Source organism: Leptopilina heterotoma, unplaced genomic scaffold, assembly GCF_015476425.1.
Source record: "Leptopilina heterotoma isolate Lh14 unplaced genomic scaffold, ASM1547642v1 Lhet_63, whole genome shotgun sequence".
Lineage (NCBI taxonomy): Eukaryota > Metazoa > Arthropoda > Insecta > Hymenoptera > Figitidae > Leptopilina > Leptopilina heterotoma.
The window spans coordinates 1881063-1903195 of NW_025111149.1; the positions used below are offsets into that span (position 1 = coordinate 1881063).

General features: G+C 31.9%; 1 protein-coding gene across 3 annotated transcripts in view; it reads right to left on the reverse strand.

The window, feature by feature from the left end:
• Positions 1-3818: 3818 nt before the first annotated feature.
• Positions 3819-22133, reverse strand: part of LOC122509876 — a 296814-nt gene continuing 278499 nt past the window's right edge. The window contains exons 12-18 of one of the 3 annotated variants that reach the window (XM_043624180.1): positions 21635-21889; positions 16386-16595; positions 15932-16094; positions 15548-15831; positions 5371-6213; positions 4261-4703; positions 3819-4080 (exon numbers count right to left, since the gene is read on the reverse strand). In XM_043624180.1, coding sequence (XP_043480115.1) covers positions 3992-4080; positions 4261-4703; positions 5371-6213; positions 15548-15831; positions 15932-16094; positions 16386-16595; positions 21635-21889 — 2287 coding nt within the window. In that variant the 3' untranslated portion in view covers positions 3819-3991. Of the gene's footprint in view, positions 4704-5370; positions 6214-15547; positions 15832-15931; positions 16095-16385; positions 16596-21634; positions 21890-22133 lie in introns of all 3 variants that reach the window. The other 2 variants (XM_043624181.1, XM_043624179.1) reach the window with 2 other exon arrangements.

Sequence of the window (22133 nt, forward strand, 5' to 3'; positions counted from 1 at the left end):
AAATATAAAATATATTATATATTTTTCCTGGTGCACGAAAAATGATTGTATCAGACAAAATTTTATTATTCTTATATTAAAATAATACTGCTCTATATTTAGTTTTTATAAAATACGTTTCGAATATATTAACATTATACACATCTACAAACTTTGAAAAAAGACACTAATATTATAGATTTAAACTGATGTCACTAAATTCTTGTAAGAATTCGGAAGAATTTGGTATTAAATTTACATTCCCCTTTGAGCAATTAGGAAAAAAATAATGTTAAAAAAAATTCCAGTACAAAATATTGCAAAATATATATTTTTTTTAATAAAATATATTTTAATTTCAAGTAATTATAATTAACCTAAGTTAACACAATGTATGTCTTTTTTTAAATATTTTATTACTTATTTTTATCGGCAAAGAAATTGTTAAATCCCTTCTCTTTGAAAAATTGATTTTCTCCACTGCAAAAAGAAGTATCTTAATTTAATATATTTTGGTAGTCATTTCTAAGATGTTTTGGTAGAAAATTTTTAGTTTTTTGAAATATCTTAACTTAAGATGTTAAAAGTATCTTCGTACACATTTTTAGTATATTTTTTGGGAAAAAAGTTGTGGGGTTAACTATGGGCTTATACACTGAGAAAAAGAACTATTGGCCCAATAGCGCCAATGCTTTTGAATTCCATTTTTTAAAGAAAATGCATATTAAAACATAATAATTCATAATTTAGAACTAGAAGCATAATTTTGTGTAATGAAACACATATGTAAAATGGTTGATGTATATGTAAAAATCAACCCTACATTGGATATGTATAGGGTTGATACAATTTTATTAAAAAAATATTAATTAGTGTGAAATAAGTGTTGCCATTATTTTAAATAAAATTTTGTTAAATTTATAAATATAGCATTTACAGTTTGCATAGATGTATATTTTAGACGTTCAAAAGCAGATGCTATAAAATTGACAGTACCAATAATTGTGGTCATACTTATTTAAATTAAAGATCCCAGGCAGAAATTTTCGTAAACAGCCGTAGTTAACGTCCGATCCACTACTAATATAATACTGTTTGACAGTACTGATTTTCCGTGTAACTTGTACTCTTAGAAACTCCGGCATTTTACTGGCTCAGTACGTGCAATGCGGTAGTGAAACAGCTGCTATTATGACTGTTTTGAGGTTAAACTACTAATACAGCCGTTGATAAGTTGATATGATTACATCAAATAGAAATAATTTTACTATAACTTTAATTTATTATTTAATAACATTCTATATTCAATTCTTTAAATATCAATGTTTTTCTAATTCCATCATAGTTTAGAATTGAGGTTATCTGTAAATTTAATTCGGTAGAAAATTTTTACTACCTATTACCGTTTCCAGTTATTATGATAAATTATTATTTAACAAATATACAAATTACAAAATAAATGGATTAACACGAATTCGTATGAAAAAAAGTAAAACCGAACTATTTATTCTAACTCATTTCAAGTTCATGTGAATACATAATTATTCTTGTTAACTAATATCAAATTACAGACTAAATCCTTAAAAGTAAATTTTATTTCTTATTTCAAAATAAAATTCCAACTTCTTAATTAGTCTATTTCTAATTTTTCTTTCCAAATCTTAGATTTCGAAATTATATAGTGAATGTTTAGGGGTTATGTTTCTCCAGCGCAGCATTGCTTTATTACTGGTCTACTACTGGTCGGAACAGAAAATCCGTACTATTACATTACTTACTGATTTTCAGTACTAAGTCCAAGCCAGAGGCGTTACCTGCCGATGTTGGACACGTAATAGGCCAGTATGAAAGTCAATACTGGTTGAAATTTTTTCGTACTGAACCAGTAATATGCCTGTAGTCAATTTCTACCGGGGATGTTAGGTATTGTCTTATTGAAATTAATTTTTCAATAAGAAAGTATATTTCTACTATTTAATAGTATATATATGAATTTCATATAAAAATATCATGCTATATATACTGAAAGAATTTTAGACAGGCTGCTGGCTTTTCATGTCCGAAATCAGTGACCCTTGCGCAGGGCTCGCAGCTCACCTCAAAAAAGCGAGCATCTACTCCCGAAAGGTGAGCAGCTGCCCCTGAGGAGTTGCTGCTTACCTTTCGGGAGTAGATTCTCGCCTTTTTGAGGTTAACTGCGAGCTTAAGGCAGCGAGCTCTAGCGGCACTCATGTAAAGCCTGCAGCCTGCCCAAAATTCTTTCAGTGTACTTAAAAAAATAATTTATTTAACAATAATAAAAATAAAGTCTAAAGAAGATTTATAAAATAATGTAATTAGGTTATTTAAAAAATTAATTTTTTCTCTCACAAGCGGTATTGATTTCATCAATTTTGTATATGGGGAAATTCAAATCAACATCATTTAAATGCCTATTATGATTGTAGTGTTAAACAGTGTGTTGAGTTTATATTGCGATAAATTGTGAGCTTCTATCTCAAATTATGTATGTTGTGTGTTAAACCACAAAAAGTGTATAACCAGAAACAGGTATTAAAGAGCATAGATATGTTTATTTCTTAAAACATTTGGTTTAAAAAAGCAACAGTTTTGATAATTGAAACTAATGCTATAAATCCAATGCTCATATACTATAGCATATACTATTGATTGAAAATCAAATAGAAATGAAATCACTAGTACATGCTATTGAATTGATTTACTTATACACTGCAACCCCGATCAGCGGTCACCCGATCAGTGGTCGCTTGTTTACGTCGTTTGTAGATGGAGCGGTCGAGGGGCCATGAGGGAGTCGAAAAGTTGTGGCAGTAGCGTATACATTAAAGACGCTTTGGCCCCTTAAAAAAAATTCAGTAGTCAAGTAATGGTACCCCATCATAAAACAGTTCGTACGGTCCTATATGTTTACGCCCGATCAGCGGTCGAGCACCCCCGGAGCTGACCGCTGATCAGGCTTGCAGTGTACCTACGAAATGCATTTCCTAATATTAAAGAATTTTCTATTAACATTACACGGAAAAACCTTTAAGCAGTCTGCTCACCCGAAACTTATGCGTCAGCGCCACCACTAAACTTGTTCATCTGCACTCCCAAACTGGGTGACCAACGTACCCAGTTGTAATTTTCTAAACTTTTTGGGAAGTTTGTCTATCGAAAACGGTAATGCTACGCACCCAGTGGCGGGCGATCAGACTTTCCATGCAGTGAGAAGCGAAATTTTGTGACAGTGGGAAGGCAGACTTCTCAAAGGTTTTTCCGTGTATAACTTCTGTAATAATATAATACAAGATTTATTTAAATCTATAGTGCAATAATCAATAGCACATGTTATTAAACCAACAGTGTTTGTATTCGAACGATATTGAATATGCCGTTTATTGCAACAAACAAATATGTCATTGATTCGATAGCATTTTTTTCTCAGTGTATGTAAAACACTTTATGCATCTTAATTTTTAGTAACTTAAATTTTTTTCGCATCTTACAATTCACAAGTAACTTATCACTAAACATCTTAAGATACTTTAAAAAACTACCCGAAATAACTTACTTTTCTAAGATGGAAGAAATATCTGGATCACTACTAAAACGTATAAAGCATCTTAAATATCAGTAAGATACTTTAGAAAACATCTTATTTTGAGATGTAAGATACCATTTTTCCATCTTACATCTTATTTTAAGATATCAAAAAAGACAGACATTTTTGCAGTGTGCTTTTGAAATTATTTCATTTGCATTTTGATTTTCGATTTGATTTCACTTCGATCTAATTTTTAATTTTAATAGTGCGTTTGATTTTGATCAGTCTTTCGTTAGTTTTTTCAGTAATATTGAAAAGTTTCAATGTTAGAAAATATAATAATTTCTTCTGTGATGAGAATATACAGAAAAAAAGAAAATAAAAAAGCTATATAAAAGTAAAAAAACAGTATGTGACTATGCGTACATATAATTACAATGACTCCCAAGGAACGGTGGGCCGGGATTAGAGTTCAGTAGTGGCAACCCCCCAATATTGTTGCATCCTGGACGCATCCTGTTCGAGGGAGTCCAAACCGCTTCTTTCTTGAATCACTGCAAAATCATACTCCAAGTTATACGGCATAAGTCTTTGCAGACTACCAAAATAGGCGGCATTCGGACCGCCATTTAATAATCTCCTTCCACTGCCAAACCTGACCATTGATGATCGAGGTAAAACAGGATTGAAGGATCTGGCACTGCCGAATCGTTTGGACAAAAAGGGCAAGTTACCAGCAAGTTGTGGCGTTGATCTAGACTGACCTCTTCTCAGTGGCGACCTCGTGAGGGTGTCCAATTCTTTGTCGAATAGAAGTTGAGTGTTTTGCTCGAGCATGTATTCCCAGCAGCGAAATTGCTCGTCGGTGAGGGCTCCCGATCTGTCGGGCACGATGTCGTCTGGCGTTGGCGGATTAATTGGTGATTTTCGATTGGGGAGGGTTTCCTGTAGTACTGCGGTATTCTGTCGCACCTTGTTTGCAGCTCTCGATGCTGCATTTCCGGTCCAGGTGCGACCGGAAGGTCTGCGCGATTTGAAGGTGCTGTCACTGGTCTGATCGGATTGTCCACTGGGGGAACTGCGATCGTCGCCAAACGGTGGACTCTCGTTCTCTGCGCGTTCTGTGGTTTTTGAATTTTTGAAGAAGCGCCCCGAGCCGTTGTGCGATTTTGTAGATCTGGAAATGGAGAAAGTTTGTTAGGATTGTGATTGAAAGTTTTGATCGGGTCAAAAATCGTCAGATTGGGTGCCTGGTGGGTGCCCACCTACACTCTCTAAATGAAATCCTAGTTTTTCAGTTTTTTCCACTTTTCTCTTAAAATAATCAATAAAAAGTTAGCGCATTACGTATGTATCATCATAGCACAATTGACAACAAATATCTAGCTCAGTTTATATTAAAACTCTAGAAGATCTGGTATAATTTTTCCGAACTTTCAAAATTTTTGACACAATTTTTTCGTTTTTAGGGATTTTTTCTGTCAACTGACAAAGAATTAAATAAATCATAACTGAATTTTTCATACTTTTAACTAACAATTCTGTAGAATTAATGTTTTTCTCTTGTTTAACTCGGACTGGTTATATTTTTGTCAGTAATTGGTCCATAAATGGTCCTTAATTTTTAATTTTTGTCCGTAAAGTACGTATTTTTAAATACTTTGACTGGTTCGAGCCCTGCTATCACGATTTTTGACGATAACTGTCATGTCGTTAGCAATGACAGAGACTTAATTCTTAATATAATAGTAATCAGAAAAGTTAAAGACTATCGCGGTGTTGGTGAAACTTGCCCTTAATTCCTAATATATAAATAAATATTAATGAAAGAAAGTTTTTCTTACCTATTAACAATATTTTTCAAGACTCCGTTGAGATAGTACCCTTCGTTATTGACATGACAGCAACAGGGTGCTGGAGGTTTATGTGGTGTCGGTGGAATGCAACACGGACAAGAGCAGACGTTCTCGTTCTGATTTCTATTTTTGTTGACCGCCTGTCTTAGTTCTCGCATCAATTGGTCCAAGTCGCCTTGTCCGGGTCCGGTTAGTCTCACGACTACAATACTCAAATTATCCTCAGCTCCGTAAGCTTGAGCCAAGTCCTGCAGTCGTTTCGCTGCTAGAACAGGACTGGCCTCAGCTCGAGCCTCCCTGACAGCTTCCTGAACACTAAGGACTTCCCACACTCGCCTGTTGGCGATGATGACAAATTCGTCATCGTCCTCGAGCATCACTTCTTCCACCGTCGGATCGGGAACTATTAGAGGAAACATCGCCGCATTACCCAGTTGATTCTTGACTGCGATTTTTTTCGAATTCGCCAGAGTAAGAGGCCCTGCTGCTCGACAAAGAACGGCTTTTGCATCGCCGGATGATGCGACTTTTAGGGAATATTTTCTTGTCGTTCTTGGAAAGCCTTGAGTGTTTGGCACTCTTGTTATGTGACATAAAGTGGCGTCGATTCCGTACTTTTGGCCCTTTTCTTTCAGTTCCCGATGAGCTGATAGTAGAGTGTATTTTAGGTATTCGTTGGAAGTCTCCCTGATAGTTCTCTCCTCCAAAAGGAGTCGTGGAATCATTTCTTGAAGAGCACTCGGCGCCTCCTGATTCGAACCTCCGTCGAATATTCCAAAAAGGCCTTCCACGTTGCAAAAGGTTGGCATTCGCACTTGCGAAACGAAAAGTCTGGAAATCGAAATGTCTATTTAGTTATTTTTATAATTAACTTTTTCATTTTTGAGACCTTCAATTTTTTCTATTTCTGACAATCATTTTTTTAAATAACTTAATTGAAGGTCCCGATCGAAGAACAGCTTATAATTTGTTAAGGCTCAAATTTATCTTTTTTTTAACTAAAAAAAGGTTTAAAATTTTAATTTCTTGTAAGCATATTTCGTATTTGTATACAGATTACGAAAAAGTTCCTCCAAAAATTATGATTAAAAACCTTTTAATTTTTTATCTATTTGACAATGATTTTTAGTTGAGGAACATTATAACCGATTCTTCGATCGGGACGGGACCGTCAATCCTTGAAGAACAGTCATAAAATTATTAGGTACTTATAAATTATTTAATGAATAATTTTACTTTCATATTTTAAAATTAATTGAATTTAAAAGAGTTGAGTTTTATTTAGGAATTTTATAAAATTTCAATTTTGAATTAATTTTATTAGAAGTTTTAAAGAACTTAGATTTTTGAAAAAAATTTAATAATTCAAATTCTTCTGAAATTAGATAAAATTTTTTATAAAGAATTTGAATTATTAAATTTTTTTCAAAAATCTAAGTTCTTTAAAACTTTTAATAAAATTCATTCAAAATTGAAATTTTATAAAATTTCTAAATAAAACTCAACTCTTTTAAAATGCAATTAATTTTGAATTAATTTTATAACAGTTCTTCAATATTTGAGGGTCCCGTCCCGATCGAGGTATCGGTTATAATGTTTCTCAACTAAAAAACATTGTCAAATAAATAAAAAATTAAAAGACTTTTTATCCCACATACACAAAAACGGCGCTTTCTGATAGCAGCCGACAGGGAGGAAAGTCATTCATTTCTTCGACCGTATGAAAATGGCGGCCGTGTTCTCCCAAGGGCAAGAAAATTAGCTGTTCACATGCATTTTTCTTGCCCAAGGGAGAAATCGGCCGCCATTTTCATACAAATCGAACAAGTGAATGACTTTTACTCCCTGTCGTCTGCTATCTGAAATCGCCGCTTTTGTGCATTAGGAATAAAAAATATCGTAAGTAACACGAGAATAAAGGCAGCCAATTTCTTTACGATGATTTTTGTGACACTCGTTCCGGTCTCGGGGCGCCTACGGCGCCCTCGACCTCCACTCGTGTCACAAAAATCACCGTAAAGAAATGGCTGCCTTTCTCCTCTTGTTGCTTAATATACTATTTAATCATAATTAAATATTGTAATTGTGAAAGATTTCGACTATATCAGCAATTAGTGACATCTATTAGATGTCGATTGAACTCTTTGGTTTAGAGTTAGATTAGGTGTTTTATATAGTCGAAATCTTTTATAATTAAAATTCTTAATCAGCATATAATTTCCTACAATAATTAAATATTGTATTTAAAGAAGAATTTTAATTTAAAGTACTAAAAAAATTGAATTTGTGTGAAGTTACAAATGATTGCAAAAATTCAATTATTATCAAAAGTAATAAAATTCTTCGCAAAAATTCAATTATGTTCAAAAATTTTTTAAAAATCTCGTCAAAATTTCAATTGTTTTTATAAATAATAAAATTCTTCTCCGAAATTCAATTATTTTCATAAACAATAAAATATTTTACAGAGATTCAATTATTTTTACAAATAATAAAATTCTTTTAGGAATTTTATAATTTTCTATTAAAGTTGGGTAAACCAGAGGTAATCAGACACAGTAATTAGAGTAAAATATAAGTATTTTATTAAAGAATGAGAAACGACCACGAGGCGATACTTTAAGCATGGACGCTACCAGTGAACTGAAACGCTATCGCGTTTCAATAAGTCATGTGACTTTTCTATAAATTTCCTGATTGGTCGAATATACAAATGGCCAAAAAACGCGGGTCTTTATATTTGAATTTAAAGTTCTTTTGAGACTAAAACTCGAATAATTAAATAATAATTAACTTTATAGTCTGACACTACCCCTCGAGTAAGAGTCTCTAAACAAACAGAATATCACTTAAGCTGTTTCAAACCAGCTGACGTCGCACAAAACACTAATTTGGATTTACAAAGTCCCTTGGTAAGGAAATCAGCTACCTGCTTTTCACTAGGAATATGTTTCACTGAGAAAAGTATCTTTCCGAGCACTTCACGTATGAAATGATGGCGAATGTCTATATGCTTGGTTCTTGCGTGAAATGTGGGGTTTTCCGCCAAGGAGAGACAACTCCTGTTGTCGCACCAAATCGTGAGATTTCCAAGTTCACCGAAACCGAGTTCCTGGACGATTCGCTGAAAGTCGAAAGGGCCACGGTTTTTTGTTTACGTGAATCCCAGGAGATGGGTCCGCCTCCTAACATAAACAAGTATCCGGTTTGAGACTTCCGGTCTTCAAGGCAACCACCCCAATCCGCATCCACAAATCCCTCGATAGGTCCCAGTTGTTTTTTGAATACGATTCCTGAGTCAGCTGTTCCCTTTAGGTACCGAAGCACCCGTTTTGCGGCCTTCCAGTGTTCTATGCCGTAACAGTTATTGAACTGTCCCAATTTGCTGATTGAATACGATATATCGGGACGAGTTGTCACTGACAAGTAAGTAAGAGCACCCACTAATTCGCGATATGGGAGCTTTTGCTCTTCGTCACTCACTTCTTCGTTTTTCTTGAGTTTGGTTCCGAGGTCCATTGGCGTGCTGACTGGATTGCAATTAGTCATCTCGAATCTCTCGAGTAATTCATGGACGTAACCCTGTTGACACATTTTCACTTCATTTTTCGTTTGAGTGAATTCTACGCCCAAGCAATATTTTGCATCGCCGAGGTCCTTTATATCAAATTCAGAAGATAACATTTTTCGAAAATCATTAATTCGTTTTTCCTTTTTAGCGGCTACCAAAATGTCATCGACGTAGATGACAATCAGCAAGATTTCTTCCCCTGCTCCGGATTGAAAAAGGCAAGGATCTCCCGTCGTTGGATTGGCACCGAATTTCCGCAGAATTCCGTCGAAATTCTGATACCATGTTCTTCCGGCCTGTTTCAGTCCGTATATCGACTTTTTTAAAAGACACACTTTGTCACTGCCTTTAAAATCACTTAACATTTTCTTCGCGTGTTTTCCTGTTTCACTGTCACTTTCGATGTCGATCACATGTTGTAGATAGTCCTTGAAGTGTTTCGGGGGTTCCATCAGGATTTTCTCGTCTAATTCTCCGTTGAGGTATGCCGATTCAATGTCGAATGGCTTTATTTTCAGATCGAGTTTTGCAGAGAGAGAAGCCAAGAGTCGAATGGTGCTGAAACGAGCTACTGGTGCGAATGTTTGACCAAAGTGTATCCCAGGTTGTTGACTAAATCCTTGTGCAATTAGCCGTGCTTTTCTTCTTTCTATTGAGCCATCTGGATTCACCTTGTTTCGCAGGATCATTCGACTTCCTATGAGCTTTGAACCATCTTTTGGACGTTCTGTTAAAATCCAAGTCTTTTTCTTGATGAGTGATTTCATTTCTATGGCAATTGCTTTTTGCCATTCATCAGCATCTCTTCCCCTCAAAGCTTCCCTTATTGAAATTTCAGAAAGGTAGGTTTGATCCTCAGTTTCCATCTCGCCAACTTCTTTGGTACTCGCAGATTGATTGTTCTCCAATTTGGTATTGCTTCTTAATCCGCTTCTCGTACTGATTCGTGGCAAGTCACTTTGAGATTTGACGTTGGATTTACTTCCCTTGGGTCGTCCTGGTTTTCTTTTTTCTTCCTCTGCTGGTGCTTCTCTTGTCTCGTTCTCGATTTCGATGTTGACGTCTCTTGAAGGTTGTTCTATTTTTTGTTGTGTGGGTTCTGTCACTGTGTCGTTGTTAAATCCCTGAAAATCTTCCTGTTCTCCGGTTGAGTACCAGTCGTCATCGTTTTCGATTTCACTTGTTTCGTTATTTTCAGATACTGTTTCACGATTTTTCGGTTCTGCTTCGTGCTCCAAGATGGTAAAACGATGTTCCGTATCTCTTTCGATGTTTTTTGACGTAATTGCTTTGTTGTTTTGATTTTCGATGAATATTCGCGTCTTCGAGAAACTTTACATCTCGGCTCATGATCACTTTCCGTTTTTCCGTCGACCAAATTCGGTAGGCTTTTGATTCGTCCGAGTATCCAAGAAACTTTCCCTCGTGACCACGCTGATCAAGTTTACTTCTTCCAGGGTCTCGATCCAAATAGTAAACTTTGCTTCCGAAAATTCGCAAATTTGACACATCAGGCGCGTTTCCCGTCCATTCTTCGTATGGAGTTTTTCCATTGAGACTTTTTGCAGGCATCCGATTCCTTAGATAATTTCCAGTGTTTACTGCTTTTGCCCAATATTGATCCGGTAAATTGGCATCCATCAATAAGCACCTTGCTGTGTCCAAAAGTGTTCTATTCTTTCTTTCGGCAGTCCCGTTCTGCTCGGGGTTATATGGTACCGTAAGTCTTCTCGAGATTCCTTATTGTTTTAAAAAGTTGTCGAATTCTGTGTTTATATACTCGCGTCCATTGTCTGACTGAATCATTTTGACCTTTTTGCCCTTTTGTCTTTCCACCAAGGCCACATATTCTTTGATTTTTTCGAACACTTCCGCTTTGGACTTCATAAACCTGATTTCACAATACTTGGAGTGATCGTCGATAAATTCGACGTAGTACTTTGCTCCACCGAGTGAGGCTGTTTTTATCGAGCCCCACACATCCGTGTGAATTATATCCAAAATGTCAGATTTTCGGTTGGACACTTTTGAGAAGGGGGTTCTTGTCATCTTCCCCTTAAGACAAGTTTCACAGTCAAACACATTTTCGGATTTTTCGAGTTCTACACCTGTCACTGCACCTTTGTTAACCGCGTCGCGAATGTCTCTGAAATTTGCGTGACCGAAACGTCGATGTAAAATCTCGAGCGTCGTTTTGCACACTTTCGAATTTGATACTATATTTGCACTATCACAAGCTTCCTTCACATAATACAGATTACCCATCCTTTCTGCGTAAAGTTGCATTTCACCTTTCGAATTTAGAACTTTCGCGCATTTACTGTCGATCAAAACACTGAAACCTTGATCGGTAATTTTCGAGACTGACATTAAATTTGTCCTTAGATCAGGGGCATGGGACGTATTCTCGAGCGAAATACACTTTAAATCACCATTGACACAAGTTTTAAATTTCACTGTTCCTTTTCCTAGAGTCTCCGATGTCGAGTTGTTCGCTAAATTTAACACTCCGTGTTTAGGATCAGTAATTTCCTGGAAAATTCTCTCGTCGTTTCACAAATGGGTTGAAGCACCGCTGTCCAAACACCAATTTTTACCGAAACCGATTCTCGAGTGATTAATCGCGTTTAAACACAGTTCTTCCGCGGTTTTAGCCGAGTGATTATTGTCTTTGTTATAACGACATTCGGATTTCTTATGTCCGAATTTTTTGCATGTATGACACTGAAATTTAAATCGAGGTTTTTGATCCGTTTTGTCGTTATGTTTAACTTTTGCACTCACTTGTTTACGTTTCTGACCACTGTATTTGTTTGCCAACATGGCGTCTGAATTTTCAGCTTGTCGACTGCTTTTTCGCGCATCACTCTCTTCTAATATTTTTGTTCGCATTATTTCTGGTGTTGGCAGGTTATCTCGCGACTCGATGGCGCACCTGAAGTTCTCGTAACTTCCCGGGAGACTGTACAGCAACATTATCGTCAGTAGATCAGGATTTATATCTATTTCCATATCCGCTAACTTATCGACTGTGTCGAAAAACTGGTTGAGGTGATCCCTAACGTCATGTCCTTCCGCCATTTTTTGCACTGTGAGTCTTTTTAGAAGCGTGGCCTTCCTGGCCGGACCTTTCGATTGGTAAATCTCTTCCAACTTGAGCCACATTTCTCGAGAAGTCAAGCAGTTTTTTACTTGTTTCAGCTCTGGTGTGGAAATCGAAAGAATTATGTCCGACCTAGCCTTCTGGTCATTTTTTATCCATGTTTGTTCTGCTGCTGTAACCGGATCGTTGGCACCTCTTTCGGGTTTTAATGCAGTTCCATTTGCGAAATCCCACAGGTCGGCTTTTATTAATACCGCCTGCATTTGTAATTTCCATGTGTCGAAATTTTGCTTATCGAGAAGTTCAATCCTCGAAAAATTCATCGCGACCACGCGTGATTCGCACTATACACTGAACGTAAACTAAACGATTGTTTTCTACACGAAAGAGTTAATATTTTTCCACTCACGTATGTCTGGGCCCATAACCTATTAAAGTTGGGTAAACCAGAGGTAATCAGACACAGTAATTAGAGTAAAATATAAGTATTTTATTAAAGAATGAGAAACGACCACGAGGCGATACTTTAAGCATGGACGCTACCAGTGAACTGAAACGCTATCGCGTTTCAATAAGTCATGTGACTTTTCTATAAATTTCCTGATTGGTCGAATATACAAATGACCAAAAAACGCGGGTCTTTATATTTGAATTTAAAGTTCTTTTGAGACTAAAACTCGAATAATTAAATAATAATTAACTTTATAGTCTGACATTTTCAATTTTTCATAAATAATAAAACTCATTGTAAAAATTCAATTATTTCTCGAAAAGTGTTTAAATGTTTGCATCGAAAAATTCTTAAAAATTTTATTAAAATTCGTCGATATAATTCTTTCTAGAAATTCAATTATTCTTCGGAGACATTTAATTATTTTCAAAAATTGTTAAAAAATTTTCGTTAAGATTTCAATTATGTATATCTTAAAATTCTTCGTCGAAATTCAATTATTTTTAAAAAATTCTCCTAATTCAAAGATTTGAAAATCTCCTGTGTACTATTTTAATAAAAATTTCCAAAGGATTCTATAATTAAAAAAAAAAAATTATTTGATCAAATTCTTTATAATAATATATTTATAATAATAATAATTTATAATAATATTCTTTATAATAACAATTTCATAAGAATTCAACTATTTAAAAAAGAATTGACATGCATTTTTTCAAAAAGAATGAATTCTTCAAAAAATGTTTCTAAAATTCTTTTTAGAAATAATAATCATTGCAGAATTTCAATTATTTCTTAAAAAAATGTTATTATTCTTACAAATTTTATTAAAATTCGTCGAAAGAATTCAATTATTTAGAAATTTATTGATAAGATTCTTTATGGGAATTGAATTTTAAGAAAAATCCAATTATTCAATAAATTATTTATTTTGATATTTAAATAATTGAATTCTAGCAGAATTTTCTAATAAAAATTGATTTAAAAATTAATTTCATTTAAAATTTTACAATAATTGAATATTAAAAGCATTAGGTATAGCATGGATTTTTAGAAATAATTGAATTTTGAGAAGATTTCAAATTAAAATCTTTGAAAATTTCAATTTTTCGTATTTTTAATTAACAATGCTGTAAAATTAATGTTTTTGGAAAAGTTTATTTGAATTTTTTTAATTATTTGAACTATTTATTTTCTAATATATATTTAATTAAAGAATTTCCGAATAATCGAAATTTCGTAAAAGTGAATTGCAAACAAATGGATTTGAACATGTTCGAAATAACATTCTTAAAGAACTTTTTCAAAAATTAGGTATTAAAAATAATTGTTTTGAAGAAGAATTTAGTTAAAAAATCTAGAAAATAATAATTGAATTGAAATGATGAAAATAATTTTGAAGAAGTTACAATAAGCCCACACAGCACGTTAAATTTCCTGAATATGTCGTGAATATTTCGTTGAAATATTGAAATATTTCAATGAAAGGTTCATAACATGTTGATGAAGCAGTGAAATGTCCGCCTAAAAGAAATATTGCAGTATTTGGTTGTATGAATATTTCAGTGAAATGTTCCGGAAATATAAGAATAAAAAATGACTGAAATCTTAATTTTAAATATTCGTGAAATAAGAAAAACAATATTTTTGAAAGATTGTTTATATAGATTGTAGAAGTATCAAAATGAAATATTTCTAATGTGTGAATAATACATATTAAGACAGTATTATCTAGATATATTTGTGAAAAATAAAAAAACAATAATCACAGAAATAAATTGTGGTAGTGATTGTGAAAATTACAAAAATTGTGTTTTTAGTTAAATCGTGATTATTTATTACACGTAAGCGGCAACATATGTAACATGATTAACATATATGAACAGTAAGTATAAAAGTAGAATTATATAGATAAATAAATTGTAAAAAATAAAAATTATAATAAATGTACTTTAAAGTAATTCTTGCGTTTCTCTATTAAAGAGAATTTATATTTCAAAACTTAAAGTTTCTTGTAATCTTTGAATACTTTTAAGACACAAATATCGTTCTCGTGAGTACGAGTTTTGTGCAAACCCATTTTAAGTGTAGTAATTTAGTCTGGTCGCATATTTTTTGGTAAATAAATTATCACGATTTTACTGAATACACAATTTTTAAAAAATATTTTCACAATCACTACCACAATTTATTTCTGTGATTATTGTTTTTTTATTTTTCACAAATATATCTAGATAATATTCCCTTAATATGTATTATTCACACATTAGAAATATTTCATTTTGATATTTCTACAATTTATATAAACAATCTTACAAAAATATTTCACTTACAAATTTGTAAAATATTGTTTTTCTTATTTCACGAATATTTAAAATTAAGATTTCAGTCATTTTTCATTCTTATATTTCCTGAACATTTCACTGAAATATTCATACAACCAAATACTGCAATATTTCTTTTAGGCGGACATTTCACTGCTTCATCAACATGTTATGAACCTTTTATTGAAATATTTCAATATTTCAACGAAATATTCAGGACATATTCAGGAAATTTAACGTGCTGTGTGGGAGAATATTTTTATAATATTAAATAATAATTTTATCACTGGGTTATTTTTGATTATTTTAAAGAAATCGATTATTCCGAGTCATCGGCTCGGAGTGATCGATTTCTTCATGTTTTATAATATATTCTTATAAGTTATTGAGTCTCAAAAAGGTTTGAATTATAAATTTTTGAAAATCTTAATTCCTACGGAAAAATAATATTGACTAAATCTTGATTTTAAATAAAACTATTGATGTTTTCGAATAATTTTACAATGAATGAAATTCGCACATGCTTAATTTAAAAGTATCAAATTGCAACAGATTAATACCAAAAAGTGGATTAAATCATAATTTGATCATTGTTTTGAGTATCTAGTCATTTTGAGAGTGATTCAAAATATCCTTTAGGGTCAGGGAAAATAAAAATTAAGTTTTTGGTGTCAACTCTGTAATATTTCTAAAGAAAAAATGAATGTTTGATTTACTTTTCTCTTGTTCCGGCCGTTTCGGAGAATCCGAGTCTCCATGGTTGTTCGAAACCTTTATCCCCTGTTGAAGTTTCTTGTTGTTGAGGATGAGATGGCAAACTTGGTCTATTCTGACCGGATACATCGACAAGGGAAACTGGTCTTTGAGATCTGTAAACTTGGAATTGACGTGGATCCACGTGAAGACGAGTGTTACAGGATATATCCAGGAATTGTAATTGAGGCGGTACTAGCGTCGATAAATTTACTCTATCCAATTGATTGTGAGCTAAATCCAATACCTGAGTAATGGGAAATAAATTAAATTTTCTTAATATTGAGACTGAGAGCAATAATTCTATTTAGTGATTAACTGGTGGAATTTGCTGGTGTAATTTATACCTTCAAGGATGTAGTCTTGTTAAATGTGGGACAGATGAGTAGTCGATTAGAGTGTACTCGAAGAACCCGCAAATGCTTCAAGTGTGAAACATTGTCTGGCAAATACTGTAGTCTATTTCCTGATAGAACTAATTCCTCTAGTTCAGTCCAAGATGCAATGCAACTGGAAATTAAATTCCATTATATTCCGGAAACAAATCTTTAGACTTTGATTTTTTCTTTGAAATTTCTTATGCAATTTTAGGAACAAAATTAGGAACACAGTTTTTTTTAAGGATATCAAATTTGAGACAAAAAATTTGTCTTCCTTCGCGACACTTTAGATTCGTTTTTTGTCTCAATTTGATGTCCGCAAAAAAATTTTATAGGACTTGGAAATTTTGATAATATTATAATTTGTTTATTTGTTTGTTAATGAGCATTTGGTGTTTTATTTGATCGTTGGTAGGCTCACCTTTCAGGAAGAGTATCGAGCACATTATAGGCCATGTGCAGAACTCTCAGTGATGGAAATTTCGAAAGTGCATCCAGAACTGTATCGGTTAAACAATTTCCGGTTAAGTACAACTTTTCCAGTGCATGAGAAATGTGACGATTTTTGTTTCCCTGATCAGAAAATGATAATTCTGACAAACGGTTATTGGAGAGGTTTAAAACCTTCATTCTGAAAGAAATCATTTACAGATTAGGGTATAGTATAAAAATATAAAGTGCAAATAAATATTTGGGAATATCTCTGAAACGGTTTAGATTTTATGTCCCTCTGATAATTGCTTCAACAATTTTTTTATAAAATTTGGAGCAAAAATTTGTAACATTGCAGGCTTCGCACTCGATAATTAGGGGAGATTGGGGAATTGTGGGCCACCTCAATTATTTAATAATATTTATAAGTTTAATCACCCAATTTTAAAAAATTTTTTTTTGTTCGTCCAAAGTAAATTTTTCATTAGCATTTTATTACTTTACAACGCTTTACAATTATCTACAAATCGTAAACGAAAATCACCTAAAAAATTGCATATACAAATATTTATTTTGGGCCTTCATGTTTTTATTGTTTTTACAAGTATTTTCAAGAATAAATTATGAAAAATTTTTTTAATTATTGTGTGGCATTGGTACTTTGACTCCAAAAAGAAATTTTGCATCAAATTAAAATGAATAGATAATACAAAGCTTTATGTAAAATAAAGCATTTGGGGAATTGTGGGCCACTCTTTTTAGGGAAGTATTACACTGTAAAAAAAGGGAGTTAAATTTTAACTCCCCCAGGGGTCTATAAAAGTCGCACCCTTTGGGGAGTTAATGCCAGGGGAGTTAAATAAAGAGAGTTAAAATTTCACACCCAAATGCTAACTCCCCAAGGAAAAAATAACTCGCGCGGGTGTTGAATGAAGGGAGTTAGAAATTAACTCTCTTTTGGAGTTGATTTTTAACTCGAAAAATTTCACTCCCAACTCCCGAGTCCGTTAACTCCCTAAATTTTTTACAGTGTAATTGCTTGTTTTTGGCGATTTAATTGCACAATGCAGTTTCATATTATTAAAATCACTCATAGTTATAGTAATTTAACAAAAAAAATTCGATTCATTGCGATAAAGCTGTTCACTTAAAAATTTGTAATTAATGCCGCACGGAGAGAAATTTCTGTTAATATTTACCGTGCTGCCACCTGAAACTGTGTTCAAAGTGCATTCTGGCAGTTTTTACCGTGCTGCCTCTACAATCTGTAATGCAAAATTATAGAGGCAGCACGGTAAAAACTGCCAGAATGTACTTTGGACATCACAGTTTCAGGTGGCAGCACGGTAAATATTAATAGAAATTTCTCTCCGTGCGCCTATTTTACTTGTCAAAATTCTGATTCCGATTAATTTCATTTTCTTACTTTTTCTTTTTTAATTTTAAACTAATAATTAAACATTTATAACGTTTTTAATATTTTTAACCATTTAATAAATATACAGTGGAACCTCGATTATCCAAACCTCTGTTATCCGAACCCTCTATTATCCGAACCGAAAATCATTTTATCCGAACTTCTATTATCCGAACCCGGCCTTGCCTAGGTTAGTTCGGATAATCGAGGTTCCACTGTATTTCATCGTTATTTTTTATTTTGAACTCAATTTAGGAAGTGACCCACAATTTCCCAACATTTTTAAAAATCATAAAATTGGACTCTTTGGTAAAAATGAAATTTCTTTAAGGTATACACTGAGAGACCTTTGGGACTGTAGCGGAACAACGTATGTGACAGCAGCTCCACTGTGGTTTTGGTGCGCTGCGGTAAAATTTTGGGCACGTGACAGTCCCAAATGTTGGTGAGCAGCTCACCGAACTAGTGGGAATGCCGCCTTTGGTTTGCAGCTGAACAACTTTGGGACTGTCACGCGCCCAAGATTTTACCGCAGCAACCCAAAAGTATAGTCCTGTAGCGTTCCTCCAAAATGGTCAGTAGCAGCCTATCGAAAGTCTGCTGCTGACCCAAAGGTCTCTCAGTGTAAGTGATAATTTTGGGAAACTGACTATGATATATGTTAGTTTATACCTCTTACTGACACGAAAACTTTAAAAATTTGAAAAAAAAAATTTTGTGTGTAATATATTGAGCTAAAAAAAAGTGTGTCCCACAATTCCCCAATCTCCCTTACATTTAAAAAAGTCGCAAAAAGTAGCTTTAAGACTAGAAAAAGAAGTAAAAAATATCGATAACTGTCGTTGAAAAATTAAATTTGACGACTAAAAAAAACTCGTTTTACTCGATTCACAAAAATTTGATTCAGTATTTCCCTGACTTTTTGCTGATTTTTATCAAAAATATTTACTTTCCTTTCTTATTCTGCCTTCAATTCTAAATTTTTATAAAGTTGAGTTATTTTCCAAAAGTTTAGTTGGAATTTTTCAAAAATACACGATTATATGTAAAAATAATTTTTAAAAGTGAAAAAATTATATTCTTTACAATATAAAATTTATTTAAATTAAATTTGACAAAATCTTAAATTAATTGTAAATTTAACTAATCTTTTTAAAATATTTACGGGAATTTAACTAACTTCAAAAAGTTTTAATTACAATTTTTCAAATGAGTTTTCATGAGTGGAAAAATGCTTAAAATGTAGAAAATAAGAATGACAAAAATTTTTCGTATTTTTTTCCTGAAAGCTAATGAAATTATGAAAAGACTGACACCTGATCGAAGAATTTTCGTTGACTATTCTGTCAGATTCAGAAAAAATACTGGATTTTGCATGCTTTTCGTAATTTTTTAATTTCTCGAAAACTAATTAACTTTTTTTAGCGTTCTTGGTCTTGTTTCAATCTCTATTCAATGTAGAATCTAAATTAATTAATGGTATTGTGATATAAATTTTTCCAAGAAAATTTGAAACTGAAAATCGGATAAAAAAATTTTGAAAAACAGATTGACACTTTTTCAACAAAAAATTTTTTTTTAATTTAAATAATTAAGTAATTAAAAAGCTTTTTTGAATTTTAGTATATCTATTAAATGAACATATTTTACATTGACCTTTTTGACACTTTAATATTCACGATAATTTTTTGAATTTTTTTAATCCTACTTTTACGGTTTCAAATTTTTTTGGAAAAATTTATTTCACAATACCAGTTAATAATTTAGATTCTACATTAAATAGAGATTAAAACAAGACCAAGAGCGCTAATAAAAGTTAATTAGTTTTCGAGAAATTAAAATTTACGAAAAGCATGCAAAATCCAGTATTTTTTCTGTATCTGACAGAATAGTCAACGAAAATTCTTCGATCAGGTGTCAGTCTTTTCATAATTTCATTAGCTTTCAGGAAAAAAATACGAAAAATTTTTGTCATTCTTATTTTCTAAGTTTTAAGCATTTTTCCACTCATGAAAAAAGGGGCGTCCTGATACTTACGGACGGTGGTGTATATTATATATTTTTCCACGGGAATTAATATTTAAAATAATTTCAATGTAAAATCTTTTTGAAATTTAATTGTTACTAAAAATTAAAATTGTAATTCTTCCATAATTCAGTCATTTTTTGGAATTTTTAAATAAAATAATTAAAAACTTTAATAATTCTCTTGGAAAATAAAAATACATAATTGTTTATGATAAATATTTAAATATTATTAAAGTTTTACAACAATTAAAAATTTTCAAAGACAAACAATTTAAAAATCATTTGAAATTTAATTATTTCTAAAAATTCATATTGTAACGCTTCTAATATTCAGTTATTATCTACAAATTTATCTGAAATTTATTTTAATATAAATTCTTGTTAGAAAGTTCTACAAGAATTCAGTTATTTAAATACAAATATAAATAATTGATAAAAAAATAATTGGACTCTTGCGAAGAATTTTATTAAAATTTTTGAAAATAAGTGAATTTTTGTAAAAAAAATTTAAAAAATTTTCAATAATAATTGATTTCTTTCGGAGAATTTTATAAAAGAAATTTTAAATAATTAATTTCTTTCAAAAAATTGCATGAGAATTGCATTTAAAATATTTGAATTTCTATAATAATTCTATTATGTATGAAAATAATTGGAGTTTTTGCATAGAATTTCATTAACATTTTTTTTAAATAGGAATTGAATTCTTTTGTGAAATTCTATTTAAATTGAAAAAATATTGAAAATCATTGAATTAAGAGCAATTTTTTAAAGGAATTGAAAGTTTGACATTACTTTTATCAAAATTTGTCAAAATAATTGAATTTCGGCGAAGAATTTTGCTATTTATGAAAATAATTGAAATCTTTATGAGATTTTTTTTAAATTTTCAAAATAATTAAATTTCTGTAAAGAATATTATCACTTTTGAAAATAATTTAACTTTGTGATAAGTTTTATTATTTATGAAAATAATTGAATTATTGCGAAGAATTTTATAAAAGTCATTTTCCACTGATTCGCCAATTAAAAAACTACTGTAAATTTCTGTCACACATATTGAAAATTTCAGTTATTTTTTAATTGACCAATCAGTGAAAAATGACTGAAATTTCAATCATTTTTAACTGATTTAAATCGCGAGAATAGAGTCACTGATTCAGTTTTAGAGAGTAAAAAGAAATTTTGAAAGTAATTAAATTCTTTCGGGGAATTTTATTAAAATAGTAGATTTTGAAAATCATTGAATTAAGAGCATTCAATTTATTAAAATTCTTAAAAATAATTGAATTTCTGGTAGAATTTTGATTTTTATTAAGATAATTGAATTCTTTCGAAGAATTTTATAAAAGAAATTTTAAATAATTATTAATTTCTTTCAAAAATTTTATGAAATTCTTTTGTGTATTCTATTTAAATTTATGATATTGAAAATAATTTAATTTTAGCCATGAATTTCATTATTTGAGAAAATAATTAAATTTTTGCGAAAAATTTCTTAAAATGATTTGAGAATAATTAAATCGTTTCAAAGAATTTTATTAAAATTTTTGAGAACAATTTTTTTTATTACCAAATAGTAGCAAATCGTAAAAAATAGTAGTATAATAATAGTAGGGTTTAGTATAGATGGGTGCGAAGCCTGACAGTGTAGTAAAAAAATAAGCACTCTAAAGAGGAAAGTGTCAATTTGTATTCGATTTTGGGTTTAATACCTAAAACTTGAAGACGGTTCGAATTTGGCCGTTTATTTTCTGTATAAATATATTTTTGTATAAAAGAATATGGCTTACTTTTCGGTATTTACAAAGAAACTTGTCGGTAACGCTGTTAGAGCATTTCCCTGTAGAGTTAAGTGAACAATATTCAAAGGCCTTCTCGGTGGAGGAAGTGCCTGTAATCTATTGTGAGGTAAATGTAGTACTTCGAGTCTTGAAGGTTGAGACAATAATCTGTCTGGCAAAGCTGTCAAGGCGTTATGGGATGCAAACAGTGCACGTAACACTGGCAGTTCTGGTGTCCATTCAGGCAGAGAATCCAGTGAATTGCTATTAACACAAGACAGAAATTCGTTTTTCTCTTGTCAATTAATTTTGAAATTCTGAAGCAAAAACTAAAGACTTTCTTTCCTGCTATAAAATATAGAACTTTATTTTTACAAGAAGCTCTGAAGTCAACGTTTTTATGAAACGAAAATTCAAAGAAAACATGAATGAGAAGACAAAATAAAATAAATCGTCGCATTAGCTTTTTAAAACGTTACGGACTTCAGCCTCACCTTTCTACTGTAAA